Source organism: Ornithorhynchus anatinus, chromosome 12 (assembly GCF_004115215.2).
Source record: "Ornithorhynchus anatinus isolate Pmale09 chromosome 12, mOrnAna1.pri.v4, whole genome shotgun sequence".
In the NCBI taxonomy this organism is placed as follows: domain Eukaryota; kingdom Metazoa; phylum Chordata; class Mammalia; order Monotremata; family Ornithorhynchidae; genus Ornithorhynchus; species Ornithorhynchus anatinus.
The window spans coordinates 11,046,709-11,063,068 of record NC_041739.1 but is presented as its reverse complement, the minus strand read 5'-3'; the positions used below and the strand labels follow the sequence as shown (position 1 = coordinate 11,063,068).

The window sequence follows — 16,360 nt, the reverse complement described above, 5'->3', positions numbered from 1 at the left end:
CGAATCATCTTTCAGGGTAGGTCAGAGTGACCGTCCCCCCGCTCCCCCATGTCTGTCCCTATCTGGGGCAGCCACAGAATGAATTTTCCTCAAGGCCAAGTGATGGGAAGGGACCGGTTCCAAGAAATGCGTATGTTTATTGTTGTAGCCTTCCGAGCGCTTAGTAGAGTGCTCTGCACATTGTAAGCGCTCAATAAATAGAGAGACATTGTGGCTCGGTGGAAAGAGCCCGGGCTTGGGAGTCAGAGGTCATAGGTTCTAATCCTGACTCCGCCCCTTGTCAGCTGTGTGTCTTTGGGCAAGTCACTTCACTTCTCTGGGCCTCAGTTCCCTCATCTGTAAAATGGGGATGAAGACTGGGAGCCCCACTTAGGACAATCTGATTACCTTGTATCAACCCTAGCACTTAGAACAGTGCTTGGTACGTAGTAAGGGCTTAACAAATACCATAATAATAATTATTATTAAATACGAATTAGCGGAGAAGCAGCGTGGCTCAATGGAAAGAGCCCGGGCTTGGGAGTCAGATGTCATGGGTTCGAATCCCGGCTCTGCCACTTGTCAGCTGTGTGACTGTGGGCGAGTCACTTCACTTCTCTGGGCCTCAGTTCCCTCATCTGTAAAATGGGGATGAAGACCGTGAGCCTCACGTGGGACAAGCTGATTACCCTGTATCTACCCCAGTGCTTAGAACAGTGCTCGGCACGTAGTAAGCGCTTAACAAATACCAACATTATTATTATCCCACAGGACATCCAATATAGCCTCCAGGGATGCTCCAGCTCAAAGCTCCAGGGTTCACTCTGGCCTGCCTGGCCAAGCCCTGGCAGGGGTCTGCATTCCCCGATTAGGCCAGAATTGGGTCAGACTTCAGGGACGGAATGGCAAAACTCAGTTTCTGGGCCTGGCATTCGAAGCACCTGGAGAAGAGACCCGAACGGTCTTCACCTTGAGAGTAGTCAACTTTCCCCTCCCTCCCGTCACCATCGTCTCTTGGAGATGCCACGTCCCTCTATCACCACCCCTCACTTACACTGCTGAGAGAATCCGAGTGAAGTAAATCACGATCCGTGTACCCGGATAGGCACACGAAGGGTGAAATGGCTGTCCTCCCCTCTTTGCAGCTCATCAAGTGAGACAAAAGTTCAGAATCCGCGTAAATTTCATCCGTGAAATCTAATCAGAAAAAACGATGAGAAATGAATTTTAAAAACATTCAAAATACGGATATATTGAATTCACTTTAGTTTCTGAATTTTAAGACTAAAACTTTGGGGTGGCGGTTGACCCTCTGTTTGACCCACGTAAAGCAGCGCTCTTGGCGCGAGAGACGCCGAGCCTCTGTGGAGAGAATGTATGAATGGTCTTAACAAATCCACAGGTGTCTTAGTGGCCTTAATGAAATACAACTTGTTACCCAGCTATTGTAAGAAGGGATGTTGTTGTTCAAGTCAGGGATTAAAAAAATATTTTTTTAAAGATTAAGTAGCTTGGAAGAGCCCTGAGATTGGCTCAGAAATTAGTCCGTCAGTTGCTTCTCCAGGGATACTAATATCTCTTTCCCGCTCTCTTCCCTCTACTCCCAGGCTGCAGAGTTTCTAGGAATTGACCGAGGCTCTCTTGGGGTATTTGTTTCCATGATGAGAAAGCAGTAGAAGAGTCACTCAATCCCATCCCCAGGCTACTGCTGTCAATCAAGGGCTTAGATAATATCGGAATTCCTAGTCACTGTGATATTTCTTAAGCACTTACTATGTGGTAAGCACTGTACTGAGCGCTGGGTAAGAGACAAGATAATCAGGTGGGAGGGGAAGGTGTCTGTTTCGTTGTTATTCTGTATTCTCCCCAGCACTTAGTACAGTGCTCTGCACACAGTAAGTGCTCAGGAAATACCATTGATTGATCGACTGATTTAGGAGGGACTCACCACAGATTCAAAACTAAGCTGGTTTCAAAGTTTCAAGAGGGAGCAATCTAGATCCTTCCCTGGATAGGTTTACTTCTCAAAAATACAAATCACCAGCCACTACTCCAGAAGCTTGCTCTGAGTCACTCTCTAATCCTGGCCATTTCGCCAGTCTTCAACAGCCCAGTTGATGCAGTGGCTTTCCACAGCATCAAGCAGGAATTTGAGAAAGTCCTTACCTATTTTTGACAAGGGGAGTTGGTACTCCTGCTTCATGTCAGCCAGTTTGGAAACAATCCGTATAAAAGTGCAAAAGTCGTTTTTTATTTTTACGTTGTACTCAAATACGGCTGCTTCAAAATCCTTGGGGAGATCTTCAAGAAACACCTAAACACAAAATATTTTTTCAAAATGTTTCATTTACGAGATTCAAGGAACTGTCAAAGAGGATTCCTGGGACTCACTCTTTCATATCGATAGTAAATTATTTTGTGAAGCTGATTTAAATTGTTTTCAATCTAAGTCATTTGTATAAGCGAAAGCCTTTTTTTTCTAATATTTACTTTTTCTGTCTCTCACAGAAGAGGAGGTGGTTCTCAGATGGTACAAGATTTGCTATGCTTCACAGGATGGGAGGAAGTTGAAAGTGATAACAGCACGGGGAATACATACATAGACTGAATTACCCCAACACTTTCAAAGGAATGCCAAACTCTCCTCCCTCCACACCATGTTGGGAGCCGGGAATCCCTCTGACAAGTATGACAGCAGGAGAAAGTGGAGTGAGAAGAAGGAATTGGGGAAGAGTGATGTCTGGAGAGAAAAAACTGTTTAAACTGGCTACTGAAGTAGTCCATTCTAGAATCCATCTCCCAGGAACACTTATAGGATCAGATAGCTGGCAGCTGAGTGGAAGGAACAGCACGGAGACCCCAGAATACCTGGAGAGCAGCTGTTGGGGGATAAACTTTCTATCCAATCAGGAAACCCACAAAGAGATTGTAATCTTACCCCCACAAAATCCTGTCTGCCCAACCTCAACCTAAAAATTCTCTGTACTTCCTGCCAAATTGTAAAAAAAAAATTCAATTTGCTCCCGGCAATCCCCACTGCTGTTGTGTTGGTGTTCATAGTTAGACCTGTCCCAGATAGATAATATGGACCAAAAATGAATTTTTTAAACCAAAAATTCCTTAAAACAAAAATTAGCACATTCCACTATGGCTAACTAGCATGTAAATTTGAGTTTATTAGTGCATCTAAACTGAAAGATAATTTTTCTTTATTGTCTTTGGTAAACGGTTTCTATTTGCCGGGCACTGAATGGAGAGCTGGGGTAGCTACAAGCTAATCAGGTTGGAGAGATTCTACATTCCCCATGGGGCTCACAGTCTTGATCCCTATTTTCCAGATGACGTAACTGAGGTCCAGAGGAAGGTGAAGTGACTTGCCCAAGGTCGGACAGGAGACAAGTGGAGGAGCCAGGATTAGAAGCCAGATCCTCTGACTCCCAGGCCCGTGCTCTTTCCACTACACCACACTGCTTCCCATTTTGTAAAGAAATATTTCCAACATGCCAACAGATTCCATGGCTCAGTGGAAAGAGCATGGGCTTTGGAGTCAGGGCTCATGAGTTCGAATCCCAGCTCTGCCACTTGTCGGCTGTGTGACTGTGGGCAAGTCACTTAACTTCTCTGTGCCTCAGTTCCCTCATCTGTAAAATGGGGATTAAGACTGTGAGCCCCACGTGGGACAACCTGATTCCCCTATGTCTACCCCAGCGCTTAGAACAGTGCTCGGCACGTAGTAAGCGCTTAACAAATACCAACATTATTATGCAGCCTCGACCCTGGGGTAGGGCTGAAGATCCACGTCTGCCCCTTAGAAGGAAGGCTTGGGTCAACAGATGAGGATCCCTCATGAATTAGGGTGATTTGTTAAGTGCCCAGTTGAAAGAACATGTTCTTAAAGAAAGAAATTACCATAGTTGGGGTAGGTTTGTGGAAAAATCTATCGGAATACAGGACTCAGAGTAAGTTGCAGCTGCAGAGCTTGCCTGGGCCGGCTTAAATAAAGGGCCAGAAAATGTCAATTTTCCTTGAACAGCCTTACCATTTCCAGCGGCTTCAATATATATATTATTAAATAATTTTTAAAAATCAAGACTTCAATCTTTTTGCCTTACCTTTGACTGCTGAAATTTTCTTTTAGCTTCAAAATACTTGGCTAGAATGTATTTCCTTCCAAACAAGTTTGCCAGTATCAGCATTAGCTTTTCCATCACATCTTCAGAAAACACTGAAGAGCCTGTTCAAAGAAGGAATATTCAATGCAGGGAAAAACTGTAAATCCTGTACTTTAGCACTTAAGTGCAATTACTACTACTTTATAGGAGTTAAATTTAACAAATTGTTAATGTAAGTTCATAATTTAAGAATTCCAAATTATACAAAATATAGCTTCAGAGGAATTGATAATCAATCTATGACAGTTCATAATGAGAAGTTGATTGGACTGTTGATTCATTCAATCATATTTATTGAGCGCTTACTGTGTGCAGAGCACTGTACTATAAGAGCCTGGGAAAGTACAATACAACAGTAAACAGTGACATATCCTGCCCAGGACGAGCTTACATCGGCTAGTGGGTTTTTTTTTTTTTTTTTTGAGGAACGTTATTAACTAATTCAGATCCAGTTAGATCTAAGACTCTAGACTGTAAGCTTGTCATGGGCAGGAAGCGTGTCAATGAACTCTGTTATATTGTATTCTCCCCAAGAGCTTAGTACAGTGTTCCGCACACAGTAGGTGCTCAATAAATACAACCGACTGATTGACTGACAAACTGATCCGTAATATTTCATTGGAACACCGAACCTTGAAATGCAGAAATCAAACCAACCCTTTCACCTAATCGCTAAACTGTGAGCCCCATGTGGGATGGGGACTGTATCTGACCCGATTAACTTGTATCTAACTCAGCGCTTAGAACGCTGCCTGGGAAATAGTAAGTATTTAATACAATTATTATCATCATGATCATTATTAATCAGGCACAGGATGCTGCATAAGACTAGCCTGATCTACTAAATCACTGTTATGAGATGTCAGCTGAAGATTCTGCTCATCCCATGGCATTTACTGAGCACGGAACTATACTAACTCTGCTAGTAATCTAGTAGTTAATGTTAGTAGTTAGTAGTAGTTAGTAGTTGAGAGAAGCAGCATGGCTCAGTGGAAAGCGCCTGGGCTTTGGAGTCAGAGGTCATGGGTTCGAATCCCGGCTTGGCCACTTGTCAGCTGTGTGACTGTGGGCAAGTCACTTAACTTCTTGGTGCCTCAGTTACCTCATCTGTTAAATGGGGATTAAGACTGTGAGCCCCACGTGGGACAACCTGATTCCCCTGTGTCTACCCCAGCACTTAGAACAGTGCTCGGCACATAGTAAGCGCTTAACAAATACCAACATTATTATTATTACCCCAGCACTTAGAACAGTGCTCTGCACATAGTAAGAGCTTAACAATTACCAACTTGTTTTTTTAATGGACAGTGCTTGTGAAGTGGCGAGGCCTAGTGGATAAAGCATGGGCCTGGGAGTCAGAAGGAGGTTGGAGTTCAAATTCCTGCTCCACTTTCCTGCTGTGTGACCTTAGACAAGTCACTTCTCTGGGCCTCAGTTAATGACCTCATCTGTAAAATGGGGGTAAAGATTGTGAGTTCCACATGGGGCAAGGACTGTGTCCAACCTGATTAACTTGTATCTGCCCCAGAGCTTATAACAGTATTTGGCACGTAGTAAGCATTTGTTATATGGAAGCATTAAATGTAAGCATTTAACAAATGCTACCAAAAAAAAAAAGTACTCTACAAATACTAGTGATGGACTAGCGATTAAGGGTTATAGATCTCAACATGGAAGAGTTATTTTGCATTTCCTAACGTTTAGAATAGCTAGCTTGCTTCCATTATGGCAGATGATAGACAGCTAAAGATATATTCTGCTAAAACTAAACCACCAAAACAAGTATGGGCATGTAGGCATCAAAGATGCTATCCTTGGTTTCAACATCCATCTGTGGTTTTCTAAATGCCTCCTCTACAACGTATATTTTTGATCTAAATCATCCAAATAAAATGCTAGTGCAATTCTGGCCTTATGATTAAAAAAAACACATTTATTTCCCATGAATGTGGATTCCAAGGAGACTTCTTAATCACACAGATTGCCCAGATTAGTTGGTCATTTCCAATTTAAAGAACCATAGCCAGGATGTACACATGCCAAAGGAAATCTGAACCTGATCCTAGGCTGTTTTTATCCTGCTGGAATTCAACAATTTGGAAGGTCCCACAATTATCTGAAGAATTTAGGAGGAGCCTCACTACCCAAAGGGAGAATTTGTGAGGAAAGATCCTCAAAAAAGAATAAATAATATGGTGATGTGACAAAAATTCCACAATAGCAGGAGAGTGAAGATAGAACATACACAATTCAATAATGATCTTTGATCTAAACTGATCTTCTTTGTGAAAAAATTAGATTTTGAAAATATAGATCCTTAGAATTTCCATATTACCGTATCTAAATCGAGTGAAGGAAAATGGCAGCTCACCTTTCTTGATTGGTTTGCAGAGTTTGTGTAATAAGCCTTTCACCAGAAAACTGACCAGGAGAAAATTAGCCGGTTCATGGTAATGCAAATGTGATACAAGTCCAGCAAAACCCATGGGATTACATTCTCGGTCTAAATAGCCCTAAAGAATTAAAATTCATTAGTTAGCTGGGTCCTTCCTTTATAGGAATGTATGAACATTTTCATTATTTCTGCTAGTTTGGAATAATAACTAATCCCACTCTTGGCTAGACTAATCACTGTGTAAATATTAACTTGCCACCAACCTCTTCCTTTTGACATATCATGTGCAAACAGAATAGGCAAGGAGAGAAGCAATATTCTCAATATTAAACTGCGTAAAGGTTTCTTTAAAATAAATCTTATTGTCCGTAAACGTTTAAACACAAGCGTATGTGTACACCTATATTATATGGCTTCCTACTTCAAAATATCTTTTATTAACCTTACCCTTATCTCTGTGATGTTCAGTCGTGTTTCCATGTATTCGGTCTTTTCTCGTGAGCCCTTCACCAACCTACCAATACCCTCTATCAGACTGAGTTCCCAACATTTAGTAGTGCTACGCACGCAGTAGACGCTCAGTACCATTGAACGAATGAAAATCTAAAGATGAGACTGCACCTATAGAATTCTTTTAATCAGCGTGTAGAAATGTGCTGGGTATTCAGAACTTTCCTCCCTATACGGACGCGAGGAGCCTGACCCCATTTCTGCTCCCTCTTGGTGTCACGAGCTTCCCAAAGCCTCTGCTCCACAGTTGGTTCATTCATTCAGTTGTATTTACTGAGTGCTTACTGTGCATAAAACGCTGTCCTAAGCACTTGGGAAAGTACGATGCAACAATCATACTAATAATAATTGTTATGGTTTTGTTAAGCACTTACGAGGTGCCAAGCACTGGGGTAGACACGATAAACGGATACATTCCCTGCCCACAGTGAGTTTACAGTGTAAATGGGGAGAAAGACGACATGACTAAATAAATGGCATGGTTCTAGGCTAATCATGCCATTTCTAATTGCTATATGTCAAGCAGACCTGTCTCTGGCTGTGGTAACTCTTTGAGGGTGGGGATGGTATCTAGCTCCTCTAGTGTACTGCACTCTCCCAGAGCCCTTAGTATACTCCTCCGCACACAGTAAGCGCTCAAGCAATACCGTTACCGATCGATGCCCTATATTACGTCACGTCGTTTGAGGCTTCCCCGTGTCTGTAATACGTTTCTTCTCGCCACCGTGTTTATGGCTTTCCTGTTTCGGCTCGCCATGGACCAGCCTTTTCTGAACCAAGCTCCATCCTTTCCAAGTCCCAACCAGTGAAGATGCAAAGTGATGAGCGACGCTGGCAATCTGGCTGCATTCCGGAACCTCGTTATTCTTTATTCTGTCTTGACACTTGAGTATTTCACTTGATGTCAAGTATTGGACAGAGGTGACATTGGTGGATCTGCTCTAGAAGATGAGTGTGGTATCTTTTTTTAATGGATTTAAGCGCTTGCTATGCTAGGCGCTCTACTAAACACTGGGGTAGATACAGTCAAGTCGGACAGAGCCCAAGTCCCACCTGGGGTTCAGTCTTACTCCCCATTTGCAGATGAGGTAACTGAGGCCCAGAGAAGTTAACTGATTTGCTCAAGGTCACACAGCAGACAAGTGGTGGATCGAGGATTAGAAACCAGGTCCTTCTGACCCCCAGGCCTGTGCTCTATTCAGTAGGCCACGCTGCTTCTCCCTGTATCTGGAGTAAACTCAAGTCTCATAGCCACAAAGGACGTTATCCATGCCTTCAGTTGACTTTTAAATTTAGTCTACATCTCGATGTTACATGGGCACCACACTCTGTATATCAGTCTCCCAGAAGACATGATCTTCTTCGCCGCGTTTTCCCTTTTGTTGTTTATAATTGCCTCACCGAACAGCATGCTACCGACATGGCAGAATTCAAAGGCACCCTTCAGCTCCGCCTCACCAGCGTAACGTGTTTGAACGGCACCGGCCCGAGCGTACGGCTCCGTGCAAAGGGGCAGCCGTAGTTGTTCCAATTCTCATACGGCCCTTCATCTCACCTGGAGTAATTTTAGAATCTCGATCGAACTTCTCAGGGTAGCCGAACACGTTTAATGGTTTGCTGTGTGACCCGGGGCGGGTCACTTCACTTCTCCGTGCCCCAGAGAAGTAAAATGGGGATTGAAACCGTGAGTCCCACAGGGACCCCATTTGCTTGTATCCACCCCGGTGCTTTGTATAGTGCCCGGCATATAGGAAACGCTTACCAAATAGCATTATTAATAAATTAATTACTTGCCAGGGCCCAAATGTCTATAAGGTCTACTGTTTTCTGCACCGCTCCTGAATCTGATGTTCAGCCAGTGATCAGGTCCACTGTACCCCAGAGGGTCTCTGGCTGCACTGTCATTCTAGGAGTGCTGGAGTTCTTCAGCAGTCCCCAGCGTTCTCCCGTAGTCTGTCTAGGAGGGTTTGAGTCTTGCCCGGGATGGAGAAATATTGAGATTCCGGGGTAATTTTCACAGTCAGCTCTCTCTCTTTACTTCTTGAAGATGGCAAATATAGTGCAATTTTTGATATGCGGTGGCATATTGTGCTCAAAACCCCTTATGACCTGTACGCTCTAGCTGGTAGACCAACAGAACTGGACGTTTTGTCATGACAACAGCCAAGAGAAGCAGCGTGGCTCAGTGGAAAGAGCTCGGGCTTGGGAGTCGGAGGTCTTGGGTTCCAATCCCGGCTCTGCCACTTGTCTGCTGTGTGACTCTGGGCAAGTCACTTTGCTTCTCTGGGCCTCAGTTCCCTCATCTGTAAAATGGGGATTAAGACTGGGAGCCCCATGTGGGACAACCCGATCACCTTGTATCTACTCCAGCGCTTAGAACAGGGCTTGGCACATAGTACGTGCTTAACAAATACCGCAATTATTAACTATTATTATTATGAAAGGCTAGAGCGCCTCACCACACTTATGTGTCTATGTAGGTGCAGGGGGTAATTTATTATTTAGATAACTTCATAGGGACACCAAAATTTTCCCGTGATTTCCATTCACAAGCAGCAAGGCTCTGTGGGAGGAGCCCGGGTTTAGGAGACAGAGGTCATGGGTTCTAATCCCGTATCCACCGCTTGTCAGCTGTGTGACTTTGGGCAAGTCACTTAGCTTCTCGGTGCCTCAGTCACCTCATCTGGAAAAACGGGATTAAGACTGGGAACCTCATGTGGTACAGCCTAATTACCTTGTATCTCCCGCAGAGCTTAGAACAGTGCTCAGCACATAGTAAGCGCTTAATAAATACCAACATTATTATTATTCACTTTAAGAATTGAAGCACACATGAAGTCACCGAAACCTCAGGTATGGATTATGGGGGGAATAGTTCTCAGAGATCCCAAAGGTGCCTTTTGTGTCATATGGTCATTGAAAGGTGGTGGACATCTCATTGGGCCCTCTGGCTCAGGGATTGATTGCTCAATGCCAATTCGGTCATCAGATGTCCCCTGGGGTTACCAGACTGTTTCAGAGCCAGTGCAGATATTAGTCGAGGAGTTTCTCAAATAGCGATAGTAAGATAAACTCTCTAGTCTCATGGTTTAGCCTAGTAAAGTCTGGTTTGGGTTAGGATACAAATGAAGGCCCTAAATCTAGTGAAGAGATTAGAGAAGCAGCATGGCTCAGGGGAAAGAGCCCGGGCGTGGGAGTCAGAGGTCATGGGTTCAAATCCCAGCTCTGCCACTTGTCAGCTGTGTGACTGTGGGCAAGTCACTTAACTTCTCTGGGCCTCAGTTACCTCGTCTGTAAAATGGGGATTAAAACTGTGAGCCTCACGTAGGACAACCTGATTACCCTGTATCTGCCCCAGCGCTTAGAACAGTGCTCTGCACATAGTAAGCGCTTAACAAATATCAACATTATTATTATTATTATCAGTGAGAGCACTTAACGGAAAACCAGGACGGAATCATACCTCTTTAACGAGAAACTGCAAAGAAAACAAGAAGAATATTTTCAACATCTCCATGGCTCTGGGTCGGCTGAAAGTCAGCAGGGAATGCTTCAGCACTGATAAAACCTTTGGAGGAAAGTTGGTAGCCAGTTACTCATCTTTAAAAGGCATAAAATAAATATACAAACTGTTATTTGGGATGTAAACGAAAAACTAATGCTATATTCTACTTAATCACAACGTTGAAGAGTGACAGAAAAAAAATGATTAGATTCCATTATTAACTCGCTCTTTAATTAAACAAATAAGTATAAAGGAGAGAGAATTATGAGCACACACCCAAAATACAGACAGTTCTCCAATAAGGCAGGGTTTGTGTTCTTGAAGAACTTCATGCTCTGGAAGCTGTATTAGAGTATTATAGTAACCAGTAAGTCGAAGGAATTTAACGGATTAGAGGACATATGGCAATTAATTACGGTATAAAATTAAATTTAAATGAAATGAAATATGGTACGATGATACCATCGTGACAGCTATTTTTCACTACAAATTTCTATGATTGTTATGTTCATCACTAGCAGAATATCCCTGCAGGTGGTCAATCAGTGATATTTATTGAATGCTTACTGAGTGCAGAGCACTGTACTAATAATAATAATAATAATGTTGGTATTTGTTAAGCGCTTACTATGTGCCGAGCACTGTTCTAAGCGCTGGGGTAGACACAGGGGAATCAGGTTGCCCCACGTGGGGCTCACAGTCTTAATCCTCATTTTACAGATGAGGTAACTGAGGCACCGAGAAGCTAAGTGACTTGCCCAAAGTCACACAGCTGACAAGTGGCCGAGCCGGGGTTCGAACCCATGACCTCTGACTCCAAAGCCCGTGCTCTTTCCACTGAGCCACGCTGCTTCTCACAGTTGGGAGAGTACAATACAATAGAGTAGGGAGACATCTTCCCTATTCACAAGGAGCTTGGAGACTAGAGGGGGAGATAGACACTGAAATAAATTAGAAATATCAATGACCCAATCAATCATACTTATTGAGCGCTTACTCTGTGCAGAACACTATACTTTGTGTCAGTGGTACAGCCCAACATGACTAACAGATTACCTTTTCCATTCATTGCTAATTTATTAAATACACTACAGCTGCAAAAACACAAAGTACTGTACAGCAATGTTAATACAGTGCTCAGCCCAGAGTAAGAGCTTAAAAATACCACAATTATCATCAGCAATATTAGTAGTATTAGAGAAGCAGCATGGCTTAGTGGCAAGAGACCGGTCTTGGGAGTCAGAGGTCGTGGGTTCTAATCCCAGCTCTGCCACTTGTCTACCGTGTGACCTCGGGCAAGCCACTTAATTTCTCTGTGCCTCAGTTCCCTCATCTGTAACCAGACAACATCATCAAGATAAATAGAATCATGGAGGCATACACCTCATTAACAAAATAAATAGACAAAATAGATGAGCTTACATCTAGAATGTAAGCTCCTTGTGGCAGGGAATGTGTCTCCCAACTCTACTGAACTGTAGATAACCAAATACTTAGTACGGTGTTCTGCGAACGGCAAGCCTTCAGTAAATATCACCTGTTGATTGTGTTGCGACAAGAACATTCCCAATTTCTCCATAATGTTACAATCTAATCGTACAACAAAAGCATGAGTTACAGCAGAAGCAAGTGTTCTCGTAGCTTCTCTTTGTCCACTTGAAGGAGCTGAGCAACCCTGCCCAGATGGAAAACTGGGCAAAACTCAAGGTATGAAATCATATTGAGTCTGACAAGACCAAAGTGTAAGCACGCAGGAGAGCAGAAGAAATTGAAGGTCAAATTATTCGTCACGTTAGCGGTGGATGACAAGTAGGGATACCCGGCGTACCTTTGCTTCTGCATCCTTTCGATCATCTCCTTTGGAAGCCAACAGCATGAGGCGAAGAACCAGGGATATGCCCAGCGGGAAGTGGCCTCTTAGCTTAGGGACGTTGGATTTAATGAGTTTTTCTATTTTGGGCAGTGGAATATTATAGAAAAACACACTTCCTTTCAGGTCTTGGCCTCGCCTTCCTGCACGCCCTGACATCTGGAAAGGAATATTTCCACAATGTCAAATTTCTCCCAGATGTTTTGTTCCACGATAGGGTAGAGTCTGTTCGTGGACAGGAATTTCCCTTGAAGCGTATATCTGAGATGCCGGGGCCAACGTCCGGTCCGGTTGTGTTCGGTCCCCTCCGCTCCCTCGGGAGGCCCCTGACCTCCGCCCACTGCACTTCGCGTGTCAATGGACACAGAGGAAGTGTGGGGGGAAAAAAGGTAGAGGTAGAAGTGCGAGGATGGGAAGGAGTAGGTGATCCCTGCCCTTCTTGGACCATCCCCACGGAACCAGGAATAATTTGAGGTACCTGCCCCAAATGCCGATCAACTCCAGGGGACCCGAGAGGGGAGACGGTTCAATCAGGCCCCCTCCTCGCCTTCCCACTGACCTTTCAGAGCCCACCAGAATCCCCAGCAGGTCCCCCGAACTGACCAGCCATCGATAATCCAATTTCCTGAGCAATTTCAGAATGAATTGGGAGCAAACTCCCGGGGTGCTCTCTGTCCAGCACTATGAAAACTGAATACTAGTGGACACCCCTTCCACTAGGTTGGACAAGCACAGCGGCTAGATCACGTCCAATTACCAGAACAGCTCCTGCCTGACCGAGGTGAGATGACCTTAGGTGGGTTAGACAGTAAAAATACTATGAAGACCCCACTCCAGAAGAATCTGAAACAAATGCAAGGTTTGACTGCTGGGAAATAACCGAAGCAAGACCGCCAATCTGACAGCAGAAATCAGTAGCTGTCTTAGCAAAGGCAGTGTGAAGACTAGAAGACCAGCAGTGTGGCGTAGTGGATAGAGCACGGGCCTGAAGGGCATGGGTTCTCTTCCCGGTTCTGCCATTTGTCTGCTGTGTGACCTTGTGTAAGTCATTTCTCAGTGCCTCAGTTACCTCATCTGAGAAATGGGGATTAAGAGTATGAGCCCCACGTGGGACAGGGACTGCATCCAACCTGATAACCTTCTATCAAGCCCAGTGCTTAGAACAGGGCTTGGCACATAGTAAGTGCTTAACAAACACCATCATCATTATTATCATTATTACAAGGAACCAGAGCTAACACTGTCAGTCCAGCAGAGCAGTGTTAGCTCTGGTTCCTTGTTACAATGATAATAATAATGATATAATGCCAATAGAATGGACCCGGTGGCCTGCCCAAGCCCATTTGAACACAAAAATATGCCGTTGAAAATGAATATTCATATGAATATATGGGAATCAGTAGTGGAATAGTGGATAAAGCACGGGCCTGGGAGTCAGAGGATCATGGGTTCTAATCCCGGCTCCGCTACTTGTCTGTTCTACTATACTTGTTCTGTCTCGGCTACTTGTCTGGGCCTTGGACAAGTCGCTTCACTTCTCTATGCCTCAGCTACCTCATCTGTTAAATGGGGATTAAGACTGGGAGCCCCATGTGGGACAGGGACTGTGCCCAACCCGATTTACTTGTATTCACCCCAGCGCCCAGTATGGTGGCTGGCACATAGTAAGCATTTAACAAATCTCACAATTATTATCATTAGTAGTAGTATGAATATGCTCAGAAAGGGGAATGCATCTGGTCTGCATTTTGTGGTCTTTGGGATTTAAAGTCTGAAAATGTATAAGTTCCTTTCAATACCTGTCTGTAGTTCAAAGCATCCAAGAAGATTGAATTTTGAGCGAAAACGACAGATTTGCACGGCATATTGATTCCTAATGCAAGCGTCCCCGTAGCTGTCACTACCTAGAAAAACAAAATAAAAGTCCAGTTGATTCTGCTTGAATCTGTGCAGAAGAGAATAAAGCCCAGTAATAACCCAGTTGGAAACATCCAGAGCAGGAAAACATGGAAATTCAATCTCGAAGACCTCTTCTCCCTGTGACTGTAACGCTTTTACAGGGAATTTCACAACGATTTACGGGGTTGGATTAAAGTTTCGCCGGGGTCTGAGACATGTAAGACTGGGTGATGGAGAGGCTGTGATTTTCTTTACATAGTCACAGTAACAGGGAAGAGGGGAACAGGTGAAAAAGGAAAAGGCCGGGAGACAGAAGGCGAGAAGATATTGAGCATCTGCTCCCATGCTGCTTGCCACTGCTGCTCTTGCTGGCAACCGGAGCGGCTGCGTCCAACTGAGGACAGGCAGGGCGGCCCAGAGCGCTGCATTCACAAAGCACCAGCTGCAGGAGGAGCCAGGGACCGTGACCCTGGTTAACACGGCCTAGTAGGAAGAGCCCAGGCCCGGGAGTCAGAAGATCACACGTTCTAATCCCGGCTCCGCCTCGTGTCTGCTGTGTGGCCTTGGACAGGTCACTTCACTTCTCTGTGCCTCAGTCACCTCGTCGGTCACATGGGGATCGAGACCGCGAGCCCCACGTGGGACGGGGACTGCGTCCAGCCCGATTTGCTTGCACCCACCTCAGCAGTTAATACAGTGCCCGACACCCAGCAAGTGCTTAAATACCAAATTTATTACTATTACTAGAAAGATGTGGGGTCTAATCCTGACTCTGTCGCTTGTCTGCTGTGTGACGTTGGGCAAGTCACTTCAAATCGCTTGTAAACCCTGTCCAGGAATAGGAAATCCATCAGCATTTTCCATTTGCCTTCCTGCTTGAAGATGGGGAACTGACCAAAAGGTGCCGAGAGCCTTTTCAAATCTATGATGAGCAACACCAGATGGGTGTTGCTCGCACAGAGGACCTGAATCACCTGGCTGGCTCTGTGGTGACATCGACCTCTGAAAAACTTGGAAGAATGACTAGACCAAACAGCTCTGATGAATTTAGGCTTACCTTGATCAACCCCTCCCTGAAGAGTATCTCAACCAGCTGTCTTCCTCTGAAATTCAGAGCACCGTGATGGTAACCAATGCCCCTCAGTGCCAAAGTTTGCAGTTCTTCACTTTTATATGTGAATTTCACTTGGTGAAACACTTTATACAAAGTCTGAAATAAACAAGAATTTGTGATAGAATGATTTTTCATATATCCTTCACCTCATCAAAATTAAGAGGGATTTATTACATAATAATAATTGTGGTATTTGTTAAGCGCTCACTATGTGCCAAGCATCGTACTACGCCCCGCGGTCAGATGCAGTCGCTATCCCACACGAGGCTCACAGGCTAAGAGGGAGGGAGACTAGTCGGTCAGTAAGTCAATCGTATTTACTGAGCATTCACGGGGCATAGTGCACCGTACGAAGCACTTGGGAGAGTACGATGTAACGGACACATTCCCTGCCCACAGCGAGATTACAGTCTTGAAGGGTAATTTATTTAATCTCCATTTTACAGATTCATTCAATCATATTTCTTGAACGCTTGCTGAGTGCTGAGTGTCGTTACAGGTCGGAAACGACTCGACGGCATAAGACCAGACAAGACCCCCTCTAGAGTGTGAGCTCATTGTGGGCAGGGAATATGTCTATTTATAGTTATATTTTACTCTCCCAAGCACTTTCATTTCGTTATGGATATTAATGTCTGTCTCCCCCTCTAGACTGAGAACTCTTCTGGGCAGGGAATGTGTCTATCACTTTCCTGTATTCTCCCAAGTGTTTAGTACAGTGCTTCGCACACAGCAAGCGCTCAATGATGAACAATGAACAGACACATTCCTTGCCCACAATGAGCTTACGGTCTAGAGGGGGAGACAGGCATTAAACACATAAATTACAGATATGTACCTAAGGGCTGTGGGGCTGGGAGGGGGGGATTAATGAAGGGAGGGAGTCGGGCGATGCAGAAAGGAGTGGGAGAAGAGG

At 44.5% G+C, this 16,360-nt stretch overlaps 1 protein-coding gene across 1 annotated transcript in view; it reads right to left on the bottom strand.

Moving 5' to 3' along the window:
- The window catches only part of DDX60 (DExD/H-box helicase 60), an 80,464-nt gene that overhangs the window by 5,995 nt on the left and 58,109 nt on the right, over positions 1-16,360 (bottom strand). The window contains exons 29-36 of the mRNA XM_029076821.2: positions 15,388-15,540; positions 14,231-14,335; positions 12,390-12,590; positions 10,520-10,624; positions 6,523-6,664; positions 4,092-4,213; positions 2,146-2,293; positions 1,034-1,176 (exon numbers count right to left, since the gene is read on the bottom strand). Of these exons, the coding sequence (XP_028932654.1) occupies positions 1,034-1,176; positions 2,146-2,293; positions 4,092-4,213; positions 6,523-6,664; positions 10,520-10,624; positions 12,390-12,590; positions 14,231-14,335; positions 15,388-15,540 (1,119 nt within the window). The remainder of the gene's footprint in view (positions 1-1,033; positions 1,177-2,145; positions 2,294-4,091; positions 4,214-6,522; positions 6,665-10,519; positions 10,625-12,389; positions 12,591-14,230; positions 14,336-15,387; positions 15,541-16,360) is intronic.